At 53.9% G+C, this 21275-nt stretch overlaps 6 protein-coding genes across 6 annotated transcripts; 2 read left to right on the forward strand and 4 right to left on the reverse strand.

The window, feature by feature from the left end:
* Nucleotides 1-1386: 1386 nt before the first annotated feature.
* PG986_008076 (uncharacterized protein) lies at nucleotides 1387-2763 on the forward strand (the record flags this gene model as incomplete). Its single annotated transcript, XM_066844298.1, has 1 exon — nucleotides 1387-2763. The coding sequence occupies one exon, from the start codon at nucleotides 1387-1389 to the stop codon at nucleotides 2761-2763; it is 1377 nt and encodes a 458-aa protein (XP_066700410.1).
* Nucleotides 2764-5522: 2759 nt separating this feature from the next.
* PG986_008077 (Transaldolase) lies at nucleotides 5523-6681 on the forward strand (the record flags this gene model as incomplete). Its single annotated transcript, XM_066844299.1, has 3 exons — nucleotides 5523-5592; nucleotides 5686-5969; nucleotides 6058-6681. The coding sequence occupies 3 exons, from the start codon at nucleotides 5523-5525 to the stop codon at nucleotides 6679-6681; spliced, it is 978 nt and encodes a 325-aa protein (XP_066700411.1).
* A 267-nt stretch (nucleotides 6682-6948) lies between these two features.
* PG986_008078 (uncharacterized protein) lies at nucleotides 6949-8632 on the reverse strand (the record flags this gene model as incomplete). Its single annotated transcript, XM_066844300.1, has 4 exons — nucleotides 6949-7538; nucleotides 7601-7885; nucleotides 8015-8335; nucleotides 8410-8632. 4 exons carry the CDS (start codon nucleotides 8630-8632, stop codon nucleotides 6949-6951), a joined length of 1419 nt encoding a protein of 472 aa, XP_066700412.1.
* Nucleotides 8633-9607: 975 nt separating this feature from the next.
* Nucleotides 9608-10261, reverse strand: PG986_008079 (uncharacterized protein; the record flags this gene model as incomplete). Its single annotated transcript, XM_066844301.1, has 1 exon — nucleotides 9608-10261. One exon carries the CDS (start codon nucleotides 10259-10261, stop codon nucleotides 9608-9610), a length of 654 nt encoding a protein of 217 aa, XP_066700413.1.
* Nucleotides 10262-11029: 768 nt separating this feature from the next.
* On the reverse strand, nucleotides 11030-12555 carry PG986_008080 (uncharacterized protein; the record flags this gene model as incomplete). Its single annotated transcript, XM_066844302.1, has 5 exons — nucleotides 11030-11657; nucleotides 11709-11871; nucleotides 11935-12096; nucleotides 12192-12210; nucleotides 12538-12555. 5 exons carry the CDS (start codon nucleotides 12553-12555, stop codon nucleotides 11030-11032), a joined length of 990 nt encoding a protein of 329 aa, XP_066700414.1.
* Nucleotides 12556-17351: 4796 nt separating this feature from the next.
* Nucleotides 17352-18837, reverse strand: PG986_008081 (uncharacterized protein; the record flags this gene model as incomplete). Its single annotated transcript, XM_066844303.1, has 5 exons — nucleotides 17352-17725; nucleotides 17784-17979; nucleotides 18008-18297; nucleotides 18351-18567; nucleotides 18703-18837. The coding sequence occupies 5 exons, from the start codon at nucleotides 18835-18837 to the stop codon at nucleotides 17352-17354; spliced, it is 1212 nt and encodes a 403-aa protein (XP_066700415.1).
* Nucleotides 18838-21275: the final 2438 nt, after the last annotated feature.

Consider the following 21275-nt stretch of genomic DNA (forward strand, 5'->3'; position numbering starts at 1 on the left):
GTTGTTGCGTACTTGCGCGTAATTGGACGGCCAGTATTTGCTACGGAATTGTCCAGAGTTGGCTATCCACGTTGGTGTGGAGGCATGTTTGCATGTTTGCCTCTGGGCGTTTGGTTGTGCTTTCTAAGCATCCTTACTCCATTGGATCGCATGCTTGTATCCTTACAGGTTTCAGGATCGCACGAGGAGTCGAGGAGTGGCTGGACTGTACACGGCAGCTCTCATGGTGTTGGACTAATTCTCTTGAATGTTGTACGAATATGAACACGGGCCGATTGCAGTTGGTCAAGGGGCAAAAGCAAAGGAGCAAAGTAAAGCAGTTAGATTCGGATTGGCACTGATTGGTGTTTCTGACATGAGGGAACATGACAGGGGCGACTGCGGGCAGGGTTGGGCCGTTGCATTCCCGGTTCTCTTTCTCTCTCCTACTCATAGGTATAATAGGACCGTAGGAGTAGGACGGTAATGATAATGGAGCGGTTACTATATGATGATTGCCTAGATCGTGTCCAGATTCAGATCCGAGCAAGCGGAAACAACCAAGGTTAAAGGAGTTTCTCCAAGAGATCCGGGGGACATTTGGCTCATGCATAACCCATGGCAGGCAGGCAGGTATAGAGAGTCGGGATGACTTTTCTTCTGCCAATGTCGCAATGGGCACGGGTGAAACCGATTGGTTGACGCAGGGTGGGAGACGGACCCCTTGTTGACATACTCTAATTAACCTTAAGATTGGTGAGTGATATTGGGCATTGGTATTGTTGAGTAGGGGCCTACATAACCGACCCCCTTTTCCCAACTTCTGTTCATCCATCGTGATGCGGCCTCATGTAACCGTATGCCGTCAGTTTGGGAGGAGCGATTTGATGGATGACATAACATGAGGTATGGCCACGGTTGAGACGGCAAACGGGCTTGCCAGCAATGTTGCTAGCGGTTATCGCAATAGTGGTTCTAGTGCTGCGGGCGTCGTTTTTCTTTACCGATCTGCGTCACTGTTTTTCATCAGGCCTCCGCAGCCCCACCGGACGAAATGCCAATTGGGTTGTGAGACGGTCCCAGCACTGCACAATCCAGTGCTACCGACGATGTTACAGATAGCACTGCACTTCCTAGACTGCCCGGTTCATCCTTTCTATTACTCGACCGAAACACCACAAGCCGCTACCGACGAAGAAGAAGGGGGAGAAAACGCCATGAAATAGAAGCTCACAAGTTTCTTGGCCTTTGCTGATCTCTCTTGCGCGAACTGCTCAATCCAGCAAGGTATATTACTGTGCTGGCTGCTGACTGGACCGCCTACCACCACGGCGTATGTACAACGACGTCAGCGCCGCCGCTCGCTAAGCTTCAGACGAAACTCTGAACTCTGTGCCGTAGCACCCAATGGCGCTCTCCTCGCGCATCCCGACATCCTACCTCAACCCACGGTACCGGAGGCGGCGCCTCTACGTATTCGTCGCCGGCTTCTTGGTTCTCAGCACTTTATTCATGTCCTCACGCTTCAATGCAGGCATGCCCACGCCAGACGCTGCCGCCGTCGCACAGAAGCTGCATTTAACCACGCTCGATCAGAAGGACCCCCCGTCGCCCAAGGACGAGAATGGCAGCAGCGATTCCACCGACGAGGTCGCTTCGCCTCTGCAGTTCAATGACGCCCAGCTGGGCACCGTCACCAACCACGACATACGAAAACAAGTACCGCTCGAGCCTGTCCCGCCCATGACCTACGGGACGCCTGCGCGCCCTTTAACTAAGGGCTCAATATCCGTCGCTACATTACCGTCGAAGCACATGCCCCAAGCTGCCGCTAGTTCCCCGCGTCTCATTATAATAGGCGATGTCCACGGACAATTGAAAGAGTTGAAGGCGCTGCTCCAAAAGGCCGAGTACAGCGCGGAGCGTGGCGACCATGTAATATTCACTGGCGACATGATCAACAAGGGACCCGACTCCGCCGGCGTCGTCGCACTGGCTATGGAAATGGGAGCGTCGGGTGTGCGAGGAAACCACGAAGAAAAGGTCTTGCGTGCACTTCTCAGCGAAGAGGGCACTGCTGCCGAGTCCTCATCCGCACCCGAGCACCAAAAGCGCGAGGCCGAGACGTCGAAGAGCGAGGATGCCGCCCTGGCCACGGCTCGACAGCTTAGCTCCGAGCAACGCGAGTGGCTCGCCAGGTTACCCGTGATTCTGCGCCTAGGCAAAATCGCCGACCAGGACAGCGGCGAATGGGTGGTGGTACACGCGGGTCTGGTGCCGGGCGTCCCCCTGGAAGACCAGGACGAAACCGCCGTCATGAACATGCGGACGTTCAAGTATCCCGGGCGCGAGCAGGCGCGACAGGAGGTGCGCCAGGACCTCAAGGACGCCGCGGCGGCCAAGAAGAAGAACTCGCTCGACGTCAGCGACGCGGCCGTCGAGGCCGCCTACGAGCGCGAGGAGCGGATCCTGGAGAAGAACGGCATCGCGCGCAACGACATCGACATCGCGGTGCCGACTGAGACGCGCGACGGCCAGCCCTGGAGCGAGGCCTGGAATAAGGCCCAGATGGCCCACAAGCACAAGAAGGACCGCGTGTCGGTCGTCTACGGCCACGACGCCAAGACGGGGCTCAATCTCCAGTCCTACTCGTTCGGGCTCGACAGCAGCTGCGTGCGCGGCGGCCAGCTCAGCGCGCTCGTCTTCGAGGCCGGGCGGTCCATGATTGGGAGGCACGTGGTGAAGCACCGGATTGTCAGTACCGCGTGCGAGAAGGCTGCGTAAAAAGAAGGGGAAAAGGTCGTTTTTTTATATCAGCCCGTTGGCGTTTTCTTCTAGGCATTTGGTGTCAGCTTTTCTTTCGCTCCTTTCTTCGAGACTTTCTCCCCATCCCCACAGGAGGGAGACCGCATGGTGGTTTGGGGGTTCTGCATACGACAAAAGGCGCAGGTGGCTTTTTAGGCGTCGAGATTTTTTTTCATTTTGTTTTATACCCAAGGAACGGGGCATTGCATGAGGATAGACGGAGCCAACGAGACAGATGAACACAAAACAGGCTGAGGACCTAATTGGATTTCCTTTATGGTATACATCATAAAACAGGGCGTATCGGGATGCCTCATTTTTTTCTTCTTCATCGTTTTGTTTTGTGTTTCTTTGCAGGAATCGTTTGGGCTTCTCCCGTGATATATTCTGTAAAGAAAGGGGCGGTGATCATTTGGCGTAGGCTGGAGAGTCACTCCAATGTCACAAATCTGTTCCGTGCCTGTACACAACATACATATGCAACAATTATTCATTGATCAAGGTCGTCAACGAACAAGACGCCAGGCTTTCGCCTCTTGAATTACCCTGCCCGAGACTTGACGACAGTCCCATCAAACCCAGTACCTACAAGATAGGAAATCGAGAGGCGTATCCTGTGTTTGCTGACATAAGACACGGGAGTCAGTCAGTTTGATCGCCAGGGACAACATATAAAATCGGTTCATTCTAGTCCTAGCGAAATGGTTAACAGCAAGTTGGTTCATCGAGTGAGGGAATGGAGTCCGTCAATCCTTTTCGAAAAGGCTCCATCTTAGTAATGCTCCGGACTACGTAATTCTGGATCGACTAAAAAGGCATGCAAGCGTGCTCCTGCGGCTGTCATAGCCCCGGCGCGGACAGGTCGAGGCATGCTAATCCTGGTCCTTTCGGGCCGCCTTCGCTCGCCCTGTGGAACCCGCACAGGAGGTTGGAGGGACAGTCAGTCAGTTAGGTAGGAAAACCTGTTGGCGGTGCGGCCACAAGCTGAGAGACAGCAAACTGTAAGAAGATTCATTCATGGTTGACGGACAGACACCGACTGGTCGGAAAGGCCGGATACCCAAGCTCCAGCTCCATATCTTTTTGGCACCGCATGAGCCGCGCCAGCAAGTCAGGCAAGCGGCTGGTGGCTGGTGGCAGGCGAGGCTGGCAAACCTTTTTTTGGATCGCTATACTCCGTGTGCGGTTAATCCCCGAAGTATTGTATCGGTATGATCGTCCCAAATTCGCCCCTCCGGATAGACAGGTCCTGAGGTCTTTTGCTGTGTTACTGCTACCTGTAAGTCGGCTCTCCTGGCTGCAAGACGGTTATCTACCAAGCAGCGACGACAATCCTGGACCTGAACTGTACTTGTATTGATTGATTCAGACCTTGTTGGCGAGACCCCCTTCGCGACCAACTTGCATACATCCTACTTGCATCTACCCGGATAGGGCGGAGAGGGAGAGGGGCAAGCAGCGTGGGGGGGGGCTTCCGATGCATATATAGCCGTGTCGAAGGGGAGAGTATCACGCGGTATAATCATATTCGATATCAAAACGGTATGCATGCAGAATGGGACAAATCCGATTTGGGGTCGGAGCTAGCCAAGTATACTTGTCAGTAGTTATCGGCGAGGCGAGGAAGAGCTCAAACGCTCGAATTAGGAGCAATCCATGCAAGGGGAGCAGCCACGTGTAGGCTGATGGCGCATTTCATAAGTCGACGTTGACCCGACAGCAGGACGATGAGTAAGGGCCAGAGGGGTTCTATTTCTGCCAGCGCAATTGTGGATGCGTATCAAGCCATGCCCACCAAGATGCAGTATGCATGTATGTATGTCTGCGACTGGTCTGTATTGTAGGTATCAATTGATGCACGTCCGTATTTACCTACTGTATCACATCATGACTTCAAGTTGCTCGGCAGGTCAGGAGATGGCGGCGAGATACGAAGCCGAGGGAAGTGGCCATTGGGCGTCGAGAGTAAGAGCGGAAGATACCTACCTTTATGAACTGGTAGGTGGGATGCAGCACACATCAAAATGACGAAAGGCGACAAGATATCGATCGTCATGCCAGCCAGTACAGTACAGTACCTATGTAGGTAGGTAGAGTTTGGGGGGTTTTGATGGAGGGGCAAACACCGAGCAGGCGCCAAGAGGTCAAGTGTTCAAATGTTTCCAGGACATGTACGGAGTAAGCACGCACCCAATGTACTTGCGTGCAGTCCTCCGTCCACCGTCCACGACTTCCGTATTAGTCGGACCACAGCAGTCCGACTCGGACGAAGATGAATTGGATGGAACACTGGAAAGCAAAATTAGAAATCGAAAGCTCTAGCAACAGAGGCCACAGCACCAGAGCACGGCGCAATCCCACAATAATACCTCATTTGCTAGCCGGAAGGGGCCATTACGCTGGACACCTCCGGCCCTGCAGTCCCCACGTTGACGTCGCTTTTCCAAGGAAAGGCTCGGTCGGTACATCACATCGCGTACGTAGTAGTAGTAGCAAGTCCAGCAGGTGAAACTGCACGTTGCCCCGCGCCCATTGATTTTGATGAAAGAGAAAGAGGCGGGACCCTGAAGAGGAGCTAGACCCAGCTAGACCCGGCCAGCTTGTCCCTCTCCCTCTCAACAACCGACTCAACCAGACCACTACATAACAACTGCCACACCCGGCCCTCTCCCAGTCCATTTCCCATCGTCATACCACAACCCAACACAACCCAACCAATTCCCATCTATACCGCAATCATGTCCAACTCCCTCGACCAGCTCAAGGCCACCGGCACCGTCGTCGTCTGCGACTCCGGTGACTTCGCCAGTAAGTTTTTTTAAGTTGCTGCTGCTACATCATAACCCCGCCACTGCCGAACGCTCGCTGACCACTCCCCCTCTCCCTCTCCCTCTCCCGCAGCCATCGACAAGTACAAGCCTCAGGATGCCACCACCAACCCCTCGCTGATCCTGGCTGCCTCCAAGAAGGCCGAGTACGCCAAGCTCATCGACAACGCCGTTGCCTACGCCAAGCAGAAGGGCGGCAGCGTCGACGAACAAGTCGACGATGCCCTCGACAGCCTCCTGGTCGAGTTCGGCAAGGAGATTCTCAAGATCGTCCCCGGCAAGGTCTCTACCGAGGTCGATGCCCGCTTCTCCTTCGACACCAAGGCCTCCGTCGACAAGGCTCTTCACCTGATCGAGGTTCGTCCCAATTCCTTTTCATTGCATTCCGCATCACCTCCGTCTTCTGTTCTTAGGACCTAGCTAACCTGGTCCCCCAACCCTACAGCTCTACAAGCAGCAAGGCATTGGCAAGGAGCGCGTCCTCATCAAGATCGCCTCCACCTTCGAGGGTATCAAGGCCGCCGAGATCCTCCAGCGCGACCACGGCATCAACTGCAACCTGACCCTCATGTTCTCCACCGTCCAGGCCATCGCTGCCGCTGAGGCCGGTGCCTTCCTCATCTCCCCCTTCGTCGGCCGTATCCTTGACTGGTACAAGGCCGCCCACAAGAAGGAGTACACCAAGGAGGAGGACCCCGGTGTCGCCTCCGTCAAGTCCATCTTCAACTACTACAAGAAGTTCGGCTACAAGACCATCGTCATGGGTGCCTCTTTCCGCAACCTGGGTGAGATCACTGAGCTCGCTGGTTGCGACTACCTCACCATCTCCCCCAACCTGCTCGAGGAGATGATGAACTCCACCGACGCCATCCCCAAGAAGCTTGACTCTTCCCAGGCCGCCTCGCTCAACATTGAGAAGAAGGAGTACCTCAACAACGAGCCCCTGTTCCGCTTCGACTTCAACGAGGAGCAGATGGCCGTTGAGAAGCTCCGTGAGGGTATCAGCAAGTTCGCTGCCGACGCCCTCACCCTGAAGGATATTATCAAGGAGAAGGTCCAGAAGGCATAAATTGGGTAATTAATAGGGACGGTGTACAAAAAGGCTCCGCTAGGATGACAAATCATTTTACGATATGAGACATGAATGAAAGAAAAAAAAACATGATAACAATTAGACAGCGCTATAGTAATGCTGCATTATACAAGGTCAATGCCTCGTCATATGTGATGATGAATCAAGCTTATGTACGTGACCTTGCCCCTTACCTACCATCCAAAGCTACTTATTCGGAAGAGAAATACAAGGCTTTTGAGGCTTTCAAATTGTTGTTATTTTCTATGACTTGTTGAAGCCATCATGTGCGAGGCAATAACCCCACTGCACACCGTGGACCTCGTCCGTCTCGCAGAGCCATTCTTCCCCATCCATGGTTTCGGTTCCGCCCTGGCCCTGGCTCTGCTCCTGATTCCGGCCTTGACCCTCGGCCTGACCCTCGGTCTGACCACCGTCCTCCTCCTCCTCCTTCTTCTCTTCTTTCTTCTGGTCGTACAGGTGCCGGAACTCCTCGGCCGTCTTGCGCCGGCCGGCGCGGCCGAGGGTCAGGAACTCGCGCAGCGTGGGCAGCTCGTGGCGCTGGCCGGCGCGGCACATGGCGATGAGGTCGCGGAGGGCCTTGTCGAGGCGCTCGTTTTCCAGGACGTGCGCGTGCACGTCCGTGTAGAAGTCGTACGGGTCGAAGACGGCGCTCGCGGTAGAAGTCGCGGCGGTTGGGGGCGTCGGCGAGGTCTTGGAGGACCTGTTGGTTTTGGGGGAAGTGGCCGTGTCAGCAGAAGGGGTGGTTTTTGGTAGCAGGGTTCGATGGATGGCATGGATACAGTGGCGATATCCAGGGTGGGGGAAAGCATTTGGGAAGGGAAAAGGGAAGACTATATGTGTGTGGGTGTAAAGAGGTACGTGTCTCCATCTTGTGAAAGAAGGTCTTGATTACTTACCCATCCCACCCCGGCCATGTTCTTCGACAGCCCGTAGAGCTCCTTCCAGTCCTCGTCCGCCGCGGGGTCCTCCTCGCGGCCGCGGCCGAAATCGATGAGCTTGAGCACGGGGGCTAGGCTGTGCTCCGCGTCGCCCTCCTCCCACATGTCCCCGACCAGGACGTTGGGGGCCTTCCACGAGTTCTGCGTGATCAGGCCCGGCGGCTCGTCGCGCGCCGTCTCGCGCCGGCGGCGGCCGTCGAGCTGGGCGGGGTAGGAGATGGCGGCGACGGCGCGGAGTACTGTAGGTAGTTCGAGACAGGATGCGTCAGCGGAGGTGATCTTGAAGAGGGCCTCTCAAGCATATACTATCTATCCCGAGGGGAAATACCCAAGGACGAAGAAAAAGGGGGTTGACGGGCTCAACTCACAGCAAAGCGCGAAACTCCAAAGAAGCCTCTGGGGTATCCGCCGCTCGATCCGCCCGAACCGGTTGATCAGCTGCTCCAACGTCCCATTCTCGAGGTATTCCATGACGATGACGGGGTGCGATAGAACGGGCCCCGTCTCCACGTCACCACTACTTTGGTTGTTGTCGTTGTTGTCGGTCCGCCACAGGTGGTTGTACTCGGGCAGGACCTGGATGATGTGCTCGGCGCCGCGGAAGCGCCGGAGCCAGCCGAACTCGTTGCGGAGGTCCGCGTCGTTGTCCGAGGTCGCGTCCTCTTGCGTGTCGAGGGCGTACTTGATTACTAGCTGGCGCCTCTGTATGGTTGGTTCGGGGGTGGTGGTGCGTCGTTGTTGTTGTTGTTGCTGGTGCTGGTACTGCTGCCGGCCTCAGGCCCGGGCGTGGGCTCGACGGGTAGCCACTGGTCGAAGAGGACGGCTCCGCCATGGTTGCCTTGGGCGATGACCTTGCGAAACTGCAGGCCCTCGTTCGTGAAGTACTTCTTCACCTCCTGGAGGCGATCGGTAGCGTTGTTGGGGTCGATCGATGAGCCACCCGAGCTCGTGATCATGTCATCGATCGTCTCGGAAAAGGACGACATGGCCACATACTAAGGGGGGGTTGCTATGGGGGAGCACCGGCGTATTGATGGCTGTGCCCAATGGATTATAAGAAGCTTGCACACTTGATATACTTTGATTGTAGAAGCACTGGATGTGTAATAACAGTAGTAGTCGCAATGCGGTGGGCCAAGGGGGTTCGTCACTATAAACAGCTGATATCAAGCATTGGTAGCAGTAACGTCAAACCAGATAATATCCAACCAGAAGGCCTTCCTCCTCTATGCTGACGGGTAGGGCATTGCACCTGTAGGGCCTCACGGACCAAACATGCTTATTCCATTGTTGTTACTGAAAAGCATTGTGGAAGATTGGAGAAGTGTTGTCTTTGTCAATGATGCCGCTTGCGATGACTCGGTCAACTTTGCAACAAAGAAGCAATTGCTTGATTCAGCTATTGGACTGGACAGTGATATTCAATCATGTGTGCCACACGGGTTGTGGGGGTTCATACGGGAGCTACTCCTGGAATATACGAGCTACCCCTATTCCAAGGGGACCCCGAGGGCGGAATAGGGGTAGCTCGTATATTCAAGTTCGAGTGTAGGCATTTCGTATCATCATACTCATTGCCATTAGATAGAGCGTATCAACTTGGTAGGGTCTGAAAAACCGCAGTGTGTGAAAATAAAGAGAACGTGCGTTCTGAGTGCCATGAAAAACATGCAATCACTTGGAACTCTAGAGCTCAGCACGCCTGCCCCTAGGACATGGTAGGGTCCTCACGTCAACAGTGAACAATACATATATCGCCAGCAATAATAGATTTGCCTTTCCTCGTTATCATTATCCTTTATTTACATTGTAGCAGGAACATCAATCACTCACCTCACCCGTAGGAAATGCCGTCTGGCAGCTACACCACCACTTCAACTTCAAGCCGGTTATCACTCGCTCTCCTGCCGACTTCCCTCCGCACCCTACTCACCACGCCCAACGGAAACAGGGTCCTCCTTTCAGTAAAAATCCGTCGCCGGACACGGGGAAGAAGGTGATGTCTGCCGAGTAGCGGGCGTCAGTGTGATGATAGGAGTCTCACGAGCCGTCACGTCTCCAGCGTCTACGAACGGGTTCTCCGGAGCGATACTGGTCACGACACAGAGACGGCCCGCCAGCTGCGGCCGGGGGTTGAGCGCCTGGCTGTCTGGGTCGTTGTCATTGGTGGCGGCGGCAGCCGGCGACGACAACGGCGACGAGTAGTACTCCGCAGCAGTCATGAAACCCTTTAGCAAGTAGTCGCGGTTTGCGACTGTGAGCTGCCGTGTCTCTTCCAACAACCGTTTATACCTTTCAAACGGCATTCGCAGTAACATCGATACATCATCATCAGCAGCAGCAGCAGCAGTAGTAGCTGCCGCCGTATCATCACCACTGCTGCAGCGAGAACAGTCATCACGGGAGACCGGCACTCGCCGCCACGGCCGCCTCAAGGACGCAGTGGGCGGCGTCCATACGGCGCGCCCACCACTGTCTTCGATTGTTCTGGGTGAGAGCTCCAGCAATCTTTCGATCTCGTCGTTTTCCGGCCCCTCGCGGTCACTAAGGGGAACGGTTTGGGCCACAAAGCTGCCACAGAGCTCACAAACGTAGATGATTTCAGCGTTGTCCATTTTAGCAGAGGAAGCAAAGATAAAAGGTCCTTACCTGGTATGATGCCTGATAGGAGAGGTTTCAATAGCCTGTCGAGTTACTCAATTCGATTTTGTTTAGCCAGAATTGAGCATTGAATTCGTTCGAACAGAATAGGGGGTATTCACCAGCCGGGTATATGTAGTCCATGGCGCTGTTCACTAGACCTCGAGAGGGAAACAAAGCCTTTGAAGACCCAGATATTACACAATACGATAGTTTTGCTACAACAAGGTAAAGACGTTCAAGCACTGGCGACACCAAGAGCCGATCCTAGTGCCCTGTCCAGGTATACAAAGAAAATCACACAGCATCGCCACGCCTCACTTCACCAGTGCAGATGCTGAAACAGAACAATGAGTTTTTACGTTCGATGAATTAGCAGTCAAACGACGGACCGAGTTCTACCAGTACAAAGAAGATGGCCACCATAGAGAACCTAATCATCCATTGTTTCCCAAGAGGCCACCGTTTTTTTCCATACCGGCTCAGTCAGGGTTGATCAAAGGGAAAGAAACTTTTTTTTTTCATCGATTCCGAGGAAATGTACAAACATTATGCCTCAAGTTTTGTGTAACTGGATTACCACCAGCTTTTGCGGGGCCAACCTCGACAACTCAAATCTACATCCGAATACAGAATATAGACATGGCTTCCAAGATGCCCGGTCAAGCAAATGACCTATGTTGTATGTGCCGTAATTTAGCTCGTCGCGGGCGACAAGCGACCGACCAAAGACTCAAACGAGTTTAGGCGCCCAGGCTGGGGAAGGCCGACTCATCCTTGGTGTTGATGGAGGAAGTGTTGTCACGACCACCGCGTCCGCCACGGAACTCGCCAGTGCCACGGAACTCACCACCCCCACGACCACGTCCACCACGGCCCTCGCCACGGCCACGTCCACCGCGACCCTCGCCGCGTCCACGGCCACCCTCACCACGGGCACCACCACGGCCGCCACGTCCGCCACGGGGACGCTCGGGCTCAACGTAGCGCTGATCGATGTCGAGAACTTGCTTCTCCTTTCGCTCACGCTCACGCTTGGTCTTGGTGGCAGTAGGGGAAACGAAGTCGGTCTCCTCCTTGACGAGAGCCTTGGCGCTGGCCCACTTCTTGTCGGCCTTGCTGCCCTCGTTGGGCTTGCGGATGTCGGGACCACCGCCAAGAGCCAGCTTCTTCTCAGCCAGCTGGGCGAGGTAGTCGGTGTACGAGACGCTCTTGTCCTCCTCTTCGGGGATGACATCAGCGTTCTGGGCATCCTCAGCAGTAGCCTCCTTCAGCTCAGACTGAGCAATGGCCTCGCCAGCCTGCTCATCCTTGGCCTCGGCCTCACCCTCCTGGGCACCCCAGCTCTGGGCAGCCTGCTTCTCGGAGCCGCTGGGAAAACGGTTAGTGGGGTTTCAAGAGTGTAGAATAGATAAGCCATACGTAACAGCGCTCTTAGTGTGGCGGTCATCGCGCTCACGGGGGTAGCGGCCACCACGGCCTCCTCGCTCACGGGCGCCACGGCCGCCGCGGGGACCACCACGAGTGGCCTCATCGGTGCCTCGGCGCTGGTTGTTGGAGCTGCCGGCGTTCTTATCGCGGAAAGCTGCGAAGTTCCCATGTAAGTTCCCATGCTTGATTTTTGTGATCTTGCTCTTCTTGTACTAACCTCCCTCGTTGCCACCGGGACCACGGCGAGCGCCAGTGTTAGCGGTAACGGGCTTGGCGGGGGCGACGGGCTCGACAGTGCGCTTAGTGGTGCGCGTGGTGTTCTTGTCTACCGTCTTGACGGGTCCGGAAGGGGTATCGGAGTCTCCATCGGCGTCATTGCCTGTGTGGGTTGATTTAGGTTAGCACTTGGTACCCCGTTCATAGCAGCGCTTTCTTTCGAAAATTGAGCGCCGGGATGAATGGGTTCAATCGTACCGAGGAGGTCGAACAGGTTCTGTGAGGAATCGTTAGCTCAGCAGTCCATGGCAGAAATTTGGCTCAAGGCGGGCAATGTAAAAAATCTCGACAGCAACGGCCACAACAGTCGAAGGCGACGTGCGAGAGGATCGCCTTGGTGTGGAGGTGCCCATGCCCACTCGTACACACGCACGCACACACACGTACAGAGACATACACGCCTGGAGGTAGGTGTGTATAGCTCTCCTTGCCAGCTTCACTGAGGCTGGATGTCTGGTGAGGGGTCGTGTTGGATTTGGAATAGCTTCACGAGCGAGGGCGCAATGGACGAAATGTTGCGAAAAAAAAGACCAGGCGAACGTACCTTGGACGCGACCGACATGGTGCCGTCAATTTTTTATCGCCTTTCAGCAAGGCGTAGCTTTAAGGACGACAAACGAGTCAAAAAGAGACTATCAAGTCGATACGGTGAGAGGAGTGAGGAAGAAGACGAGGAAGGATACAAGCCTAGCAATAGGTCATATCCTGTAGGTGCGATAGGGAATTGAAATCTCTCTCGTGGTGGTCGACCTAGTGGTTCCGGCCGATTTCAAGGATTGGTTGGGCCAAATGCGTCAGGTCGATTGGGGCCTTGGGGCCTTTGCTTTCACTCTGGGCACGCAGGTTTCCCCGGTTCGACTGCTCTGTGGCGTGGCTGGCTACCAGCTGCTCCCTCAAAACCTCCAGACCTGATCTTCTTTTTTTTGGTGCGCAGGCTCGAATTTCGCTGTCCACACAACAAATCAATGCCCATGGGAAAGCGAAAAAAAGAAAAAAATAGCCCCAAGGTCAAAAAAACACCCGTAGCGAGTGGCCCGAGCGTCGGGTTTCTGTGGATGCCAAAAAAGAGCTTCAGCTTCAAGCTTCAAGACCTTCAAAGTGGGAGGAGGTAGGTACGTCACGGCCCGCTCTTGCCTCCTTCTAAGTTATACTTCACTTTTATCGATGCAATACTTCTTACCCTACTTTACCTACCACCTGCGCATACCATCGTAACCATTTCACAGCGATAACCTTGTGTACAGTTTCATTTGACCGCAGTTGCACCACGTCCTACATACACACACACGCAACCAGGTTGTCTTTCTATATCACCCCATCTTGTCTTGCTGCATCCTAAGCCCCTCGAGTGCGTAGCTGGGTAGGTATGTAAGTTGGAAGTATCCAGGTACTACCGACCCGGAGCTAGAGTAATGCCGTTCAGGCATTGGAATTTGGGTTCGGGTTAATGCAGTGCAGTGGCAGCTCTCATTAGGGTTTCGACCTGCTGCATCTCCAAGCAAATTATTACGTAGATACAGGGTAATGTCTGTTCATCCGACGCGCCTACTGCTTGTACATTGACTGCTCGGCCTGCTATGGATTTGCAGCAGATCAACAGACATCAATAGCCTATGAAGAAACTGGGGTGATCGGTTTGCATCTGGGTGCATCTACGGCCAAGTGAGCACTGACTACTATGCGCCTAATGTCCTGCGACTATCACATGCCACACTTGGATGGTATTTTACCAGAGAAACATGACGGTAGCTTCGTGACTTTGTAAGTTCACGATAGCCGCCGGGAATAGTGAGCGCAGAGTTTCAGCTTGCCTGCATACTAGTACATATGCTGTCCGTAAAAGTTAAAGCCCCGTCGCCTATGCCAACTTCCAACCTGTCTACCTATGTAACTCGCGAGTCATCCAACGTTGGAGAAGTCAAACAGCATTCATGTTGAGGTTGGCAAATACTACCTACCAGGTAGGCGATATATGGGTTGGTGTGTGGTCAAGCCACTACCAGCGTTTTAAACATCTGAACCCGTTGTCACTGTCGGAGATATGTACCCCATCGTATCGTGGGGTGAACGAACGAAACGTCTGGTCTGTGTGTGTGTGTGCGTTCGACTTATTACATACTGACCAGGTGTGTACATACATAGTAGCACCGGCGCGCGCGCGTGGGATTGATTCGTCGGGGTTTTGTTTTTTGGTTGATAATACCGTCCCTTATCTCTGCCTCCCGCGGCGCCTTGACATTACACATGCCGGAAACAGGCAGGTCTGCAGAAAGATAAGAGAAGGAGACCCGACGAGTCGACCAGATAGCTCAGCCCTTCTAGAGCTCCTTGATAAATAGACCACCCCGCCCTCTATCTGCTCGTTGAGCAGGCTGTTGTTTTTCTTTCTGTTAGTTTCGCTCGTGCTCTGTTTCCAAGTGGATGGCAGTTCCATCGTCGTCATCATCGTCGTCGTCATGCTCTCTTCTGTCAATACGCTTGTGCAAGTGCTCAGAGCTCCGTGGTGATCGTCATCGTTCATCTCCCACGGCGCACTTTCTCTTTTACTGAAGTGGTAGTCCTTGGCACTAAGCGAGCGTCAAGTTACATACTCTCTACTACATTCATGGTCATGTGAACATCCATCCCTTCCATCGAACCGGCACCAATCACCGGGGGTTCCTGCCTCTATTCCACAGCGAAGCCGTCCCCGTCCTCACCAGGAGCCAGGAGGCTGTGGGGATGGATGACTACAGGTTGACAAGCGTCAATAGCAAGGGAGAACAATAAGCCATCCTGATGACTTTCGAAACTCGTTCACAATGAGGACGTTACGCAATGCTGCACTTGGCACGAGATGCTGTTACCTAACAACGATGCACAACGCTTGGTCAAGAGCGACTTGGAGGTGACTGGCGGCCCTGGCCCGTAGCAGTTGGAGACCAAATCTGTCGTCTCCAAGATGCTACCAGCTTACTCCAACTCCAACTCAACCGAGAGCTGTGGACCATTGGGACTGTGGCTCGTGGGTGGGGGGCATCGGAGCGGTCGGTTGGGCGAATGGGGGAAAGCTCTCTGCTTGGTCTTTGCACAGGAACCCACCCACGGCCTACGACAATCTAGACCAGCCGTCTGATCCGTACTACCTTGGATGGGAGGGACGGTGTTCGCCAAGGTCAGAGAAAGTTGCTGGCGGTCATGAGGACAGCAATTAACCTAGCGACTAGCTCGGAGGAGACTTGAAAAGGACAGCTGGCCAGCGTGATCACGAGGGCCGCCTGCCTCGTTGTTGAGACGCATAGCTGCTGGGTGAAGACTGCGCGTGGGCCTGCCGAGTGGCCTTCGTTACTCACGACGCGCAGTAGTGTAGGACTGCGCATGGCATGGTACAGTCAGAGGGCCGGTGCAGAAGCACCGCACAGCATCGCACATCACGATCAAAACCCGAGCAGAATTACAGGCTGTCGACCGGCATTTGGACCGATCTGGCAGGAATTCGAGTCTGGTGGTGCTTCGTACTGGTTAGCAGCGGGTAGCTGGTCCCCAACCTGGGCAGCTCCCGCGAACGAGCCAACCAACCCCTCCTTGGCCACGAACCCACAAACCTCGGCCGGTATGCACGGCACGCACAACCACGCAAACCACCAGCCACACGAAGCTTTCGAGCAAGTACCGGTACAACGAGTCGTTGCTCTGTGTGGCTCCCTCAGAAAGGATCCCACTTCCACTTGATGCGAGGAATTTAAGGTCCCTACTTGTTCGGTTGTCGCGCCATGGCTCCGCTTGGGAAAACCTCGTCTGGCGGAGATTTCGAGGCCAGGGCCGCTCAGAAGTGTTGCTGGCTATGACTCCGGATTGCCAACGCCCGCATGATACTCGAACGGAATTGCTGGAATACCTACATATAGACAGTCGAATAAACTCGAATGAAAGATACCAGTGTAACAACTCGGTGTTACGGGCATGACAATTAGCCCTGGTGTCTCTTCCAGTATCCCAACCGGGCCGCTGTCCTGCGCCAAGCCCCGATTGCCGCTCAGCGCCCATTAAAGCCGATGTCCGATAATACGAGCGCGAGGTGCTTCAATGATGTGATGACTGAGCGAAGACGTACAGACAGACAGTGTCTCGGAGTTGCTGGAAGAGAAGCGCTCGTTGATTGCATCGTGCTCCGTATCGATGCTCGACAGGCGGCACACTACGCTTATCTGCGGACTTGTTGGTTGCCGCACTCCATCTCACATAAGAAGGGCGATACATGACTGCAGCATGCAATGTGTATGTGCGAACAAGGATTCTTGAATTGTTCGGGGCCTGGGGAGCTGAAACTTCCGGTGCCCGCAGGGTTACGCAAAACCGTTGTGGGTGGGCAGTGAGCGAAGATGAGAAGCGGAGTAGGCAATTCGAGTTAAGAATCAAGTAGTAATCTACCTAACTAGTAGCTTTGGCAATGCACCACTGAGACTCGGATACAGTACATACACCATGATTATGCACACAATAAGAGAGAAGAAGAAGAAAAGGGAATCTAGCCAAACACTTTTTCCTATGTACCAGCCAACCTACCTAGGTATTCCGGGGGTATGTACCGTGAATGGGGGATCCCAATGGGGGATCCCACGCTCTTCACCACAGCATACATGATTCTCCGTCCTTATTGACCCGAATATAAAAAGCGAACTTGAAAGACAGTAACTATGGAGGGTACAGACGGAATAGAATAATGCCCTGCCAAGAAAAAAGGTATGTACAGGTTTTGAATCCCGCCACCTTCGAATGCGGCCATGCTTGGAAATTGCAATGCCCATCTCTTGAATCGAAAAGAAAACCAATAGAAAACAACAACTTTTAGGATATCCCGTACTCCTGTACGATCCGTGCCGTCCCTTTAGGGATTGCGGCACGTAGGGAATATATAAGAAGCAAAAACTTTTTTCTGCCGGTAAATGGTCGTGAACGCCGAAATAACCGTGATTTGTCGTAAGAATAAACCAGTGACCGCCTGCCATGGGTATCGTATCAATGCTGTTCCACTCCTGCCTCTCGCGTTGAAATTAGCCCTTGAGCAATGCCGGGCAAAGAAGCCATCTTCCTGGTAACTGGAGGTACCAGAGATGGTATGAAAACAAATAATAAAAGAGGCCAGTCCCGCTGTCCCTGGATTTCAGCTTCGTAGCCGCACCCGCCTGCTGTGTCTGTTTCTTGGCAGTTTTTGCGCGTCTTTCATTGATCCACCAAGGGATCGTTCAGAAGACGTGTTGACCACAGCGTAGCTCCCTGCTGTATAGCAAAGTGGCTGAGCGAAGTCCAGAGTTCTCTTAGGATAGACGTGGTTGTTGAGGCCGGATCGCCGCCGCCTCCTCCAAGTGTTCGTGTCGTTTATCGCATATTGCTCGTGTCGAACGAAAACTGGGTCGGGAATTGCATCGAAGCACTCAGGCCGAATGGGTCCCAGTCGAGAGCAGGGTCCAGCAATTGCGTCATGCTTGGATAGCCTTGCCCCTGGCTATGGCCAGGTTGCTGCTCCCCTTGGGGCATACCCTGTTGTGCCGGTGCTCCCCCGCCCACTGATTGCATCGGCATGCCGTGCTGTTGCTGCTGCTGCTGCTGTGGTGGTGGTTGGTGGTGAGGCTGCTGGCCCTGGTGCGCTTGCGGCTGCTGGCCGCCGGCGTACTGTGTCGGATAAGGGCCGGGGCCAGGAGTGTCCGGTTCGACCTCGTCAATCATATCGTTTGGGGCATCATACTCCTGCTCTGTAAGGTGGAATTAGTCTAGGACGCCAAAGCCCCATCAATTAGGTATCAATAGCACGGGTCAGCTTGCCTAGTTGCTCAATATGGTTCTGGAAGGACGGCGTCGGGTAGAAAGGAGCTGTCCGCGCAGTGGGATTGGCACCGCCGCTTGCACCCGCCTGCAGCATTTGCTGGCGCGCAGCAGCGGCGGCCATTGGGCCCCTGCATTGGAGGCAATGGTGGTCGCATCGGCTGGGGTAATGCCGATCGTACACCTGGCTGATCAGTGGTAGGCGAGGTTACCGGCTGGCCGAAACTTGGATTTGGATTCGTAGGGGAAGCCGCGTGAGAGGGCGGCGTGGGCCTCGTCTTTGGAGACGTGGCAGCCTGGAGCCCATGAAGAGGCGGGGGCAAAGAGCTCGTTATGGCTTCAAGCTTAGGTGCGATGCTAGAGGCGGACCTTCGTGAATGGTGATGTCTGTTGAACATGGTACGTGGGAGACGGGGAGGTTGGACCATATTCGGCGCCATGTGTGTGGGACCAAGATTCGGGCTGCCTGTCTTGGCTCGAAGCTCGGCTTGAACATCAATGCCTATGTTGATTTAGCTGGTGTTGCGATGATGAGACTTCGAACATAGTGGTTACCTTTCTCCAGGAGAATTCTCTCGAGCAAGGAGTTTTTATATCGTAACATCAAGCACTCATCGGCGGCACTGCGATGAGCAGCCTGAAGATTAGTCAAGTTACCCTCATGCACTCGGATGGTTTCCTCGAGCTGCTTGATGTACTCTGTCCGCCGCTCACGGAAAGCAGCTTGCGCTTGCCTGTTTCTCTGCTTCCTCTCTTCAGAGGTGGCATATATCTAGCAACCAATGGGGTTAATAAGATGTGACTTCGGGGCAGCAATCTTCAGCACTGATCCACGTCACCAAATTGAGAGAAAGTGTGATCAGTGGTTTAAAGTTGTTATATCACTAGAAAGGGGGGATTGACTTACGGGTTTGCGCCCACCCTTCCGCTTGGCCGGTTGGTTCTCCGAAGGGATGGAAGGGCCAGCCTCATTTTCCGGGGTTGAGACGGGGGACTCATCCTCCGAATTCTCCTTGGAAGGGTCTTTCTTATCAATGGACATCTTGTCGGGCATGTCAATTTCTGACGCTAGGAGACGATTGCCGGTTCAGTCGGCAAACGCCTCTCACAAGCGAGGTGAGAACGTAACGATGATACAAAGTGAGGTGGGAATGCTGGCGTTGGGCGTGAGTGAGTGGATTTCCCTTGTTCAGGCAAATTTTTGTGTAAGTGAGGTGTGTACCTGGTATCGAGGCAAACCACCAAAAAAAAAAAAAGACACCACAACCGGCGATGTCGAGACACACCAAAAATGTCCGATTCCAGGGTTTGTTTCCGGCACTGAAGCGCGTGTATGCAACGCTAATCAATACATAGTCTGGGGAAGCCGGGGTCCAATAGCTCGGGAAGGGCGAATCTCAGGTGAGACTCAGAAGTGATCCAAGCGGTTCTGGGGTCGATGTAGAGCCTCAGATTAGGCCGTTGGGCGAAGACGGTCAGAGATAAGGGTGGTGGTGTATGTGGTGACAAGTGGTTTGGTGTCAAAGAAGAGACACGGCGGATGGGTTCTTATGTAATTGTTTGTAACAGAATTGGGCGAAGGGCGCTGAGTTCCCGGAGAGCCAGTGACAGAGCAGGATCCGGTATAGAAGGCAGAGCGGGAGCAGTATGTAGAATATACTCTGGTGTATAGAGAACTCTTGGAGTTTCTGCCCTTAGGTCTGGTCCTAAAACAGCAGGCAGACAATGGATATTGATGTATGGTACTGAGAGCTTGTAAGTTCCAAGGTCTTTTGGCTGCAAGGACGACCACAAAACTTTTCCAGTGCTTGGCTCGGGGGAGGTTGCTAGGTAGGCAGAAGATAGATCCGCTTGATGTTGCGCGGGCAAAAGTGCAGGCCAGGTGTGTAGACTAATATGGAGATCGAGCTGTGGCGTATACGCAGGGCGGTACTGGTACTTGCAGGCTAGGGGTGGGACAGAATAGTTGGAATCGTTCGAGGGAACCCTGGGCCAAGCAAATAAAACCACTGCAAGCGCTGCACTACGGTCTCCAAATTGAGGATGACCCACTTGCAAGTCAGGTTGGTCGTTGCCCTCCTCTTCTGGGATGTATCATGTATGTAGGGGACGGGACCAAGCAGACTCTACTGGATCTGGTAGGTACACTCAGGCCGTAGTAAAGAGTGTTGTTTTTTGGCTGGCCGGCTGGGGGGGGGCTCGCGATGGGAAATATAACAGAGTTCGGACTTTAGCAGTGGGACAGCACGTTGACGAGGTCTCACTGTTTGGTGGAGTCAGCCGTACCGCAATGGATTGCTCACGACGCCAAACATCCACCCATACACGCGGACGCAACAACGCGGTGAATGGGTTAACGGCTCGGGGATTGATGAGACAAGCGACGAACCCCCAGGTGCAGTGCCAAGGACCAGATTCGACAACAAACGATGCGGCCTTCAAGTGGTTGTGGAGAGTGGGTAGGCGGACATGTCGTGTACAGTTGAAATTTCGACGGTTGGGTCTGGGGTCCAGTTACTTTAAAGTAATGGAAATCCAGAATACAAGGAACCAAACCCGAACCCACTCGTCGTTGCAGCCAAACAACCACTTTGATCCATCCTTTCCCCTACATCTCTGTACGGTACCTGAATTCAGCCCTGCTGCATGTTCCTACGTCAATGTTGGACGAGCACCGTGACCATATTCATATCAACGTGCACGGGTAGCCATCAGGGCGTGCTGGTGTATATGCCATCATGCATATGGCACCCTCTTCGCTTCTTCCTTTGGAGACGCCTGGACACACGGAAAATCGCGTCCAGGACTACCTACCAGTGCACCACCAGAAGCGGCCCTTCCAATACGCGGCAAGTTACATCAACGGCGCTTTACAGATCAACTCCTCAGCCTTGTTGATCGATCAATAAGTGGGCATGTCATCTGTAGACATTCAGTGCTCGTGAGGCGGCGGCCTCCGCTAAGTATCATGTCCGGTTACGGAGACCCTGGCCCATCAACGGCCACAAAACTCCTATAAAAGTAAACATGTATATCAGGTCTTTAACGACAGCAGCTTATTGGAAGCGCTTCTATTCGGCTGTATCAATCTCATCGCTATTCTTCACGCCCAAGCCAAGTCTTCACAGTTAGCGAAGAGCAATGTCTCCAATCGAGATTTGTGCCGATCACTGGAGCTCGGCCTGAAGGCGTAGACAGGCCAGTCTGTTTCTGCCAGAAGGCAAAGCATGGGAGTATTGAGACTCGTCTCGAGGCGCCCTCTGATCGCATGACATTAAAAGACATCGGAATATAGGGCGTGGCGAGCGACTAGCAGAACACTTCATAAGTCAACAACATGGATCATCGCCCAGGCCAAGTGCTGCTGTGCGGCCTCATCGTGGACCTCATTGGCCGGTCTAATTGTTCAGGGCACTCAACACACATGCTCTATAACTGTTCGGAATGCTCACTGACAATAGGCATCAAAATCACAAATAT

Source organism: Apiospora aurea (assembly GCF_038362705.1).
Source record: "Apiospora aurea strain CBS 24483 chromosome Unknown utg000005l_segment0_segment0, whole genome shotgun sequence".
NCBI classification, from domain to species: domain Eukaryota; kingdom Fungi; phylum Ascomycota; class Sordariomycetes; order Amphisphaeriales; family Apiosporaceae; genus Apiospora; species Apiospora aurea.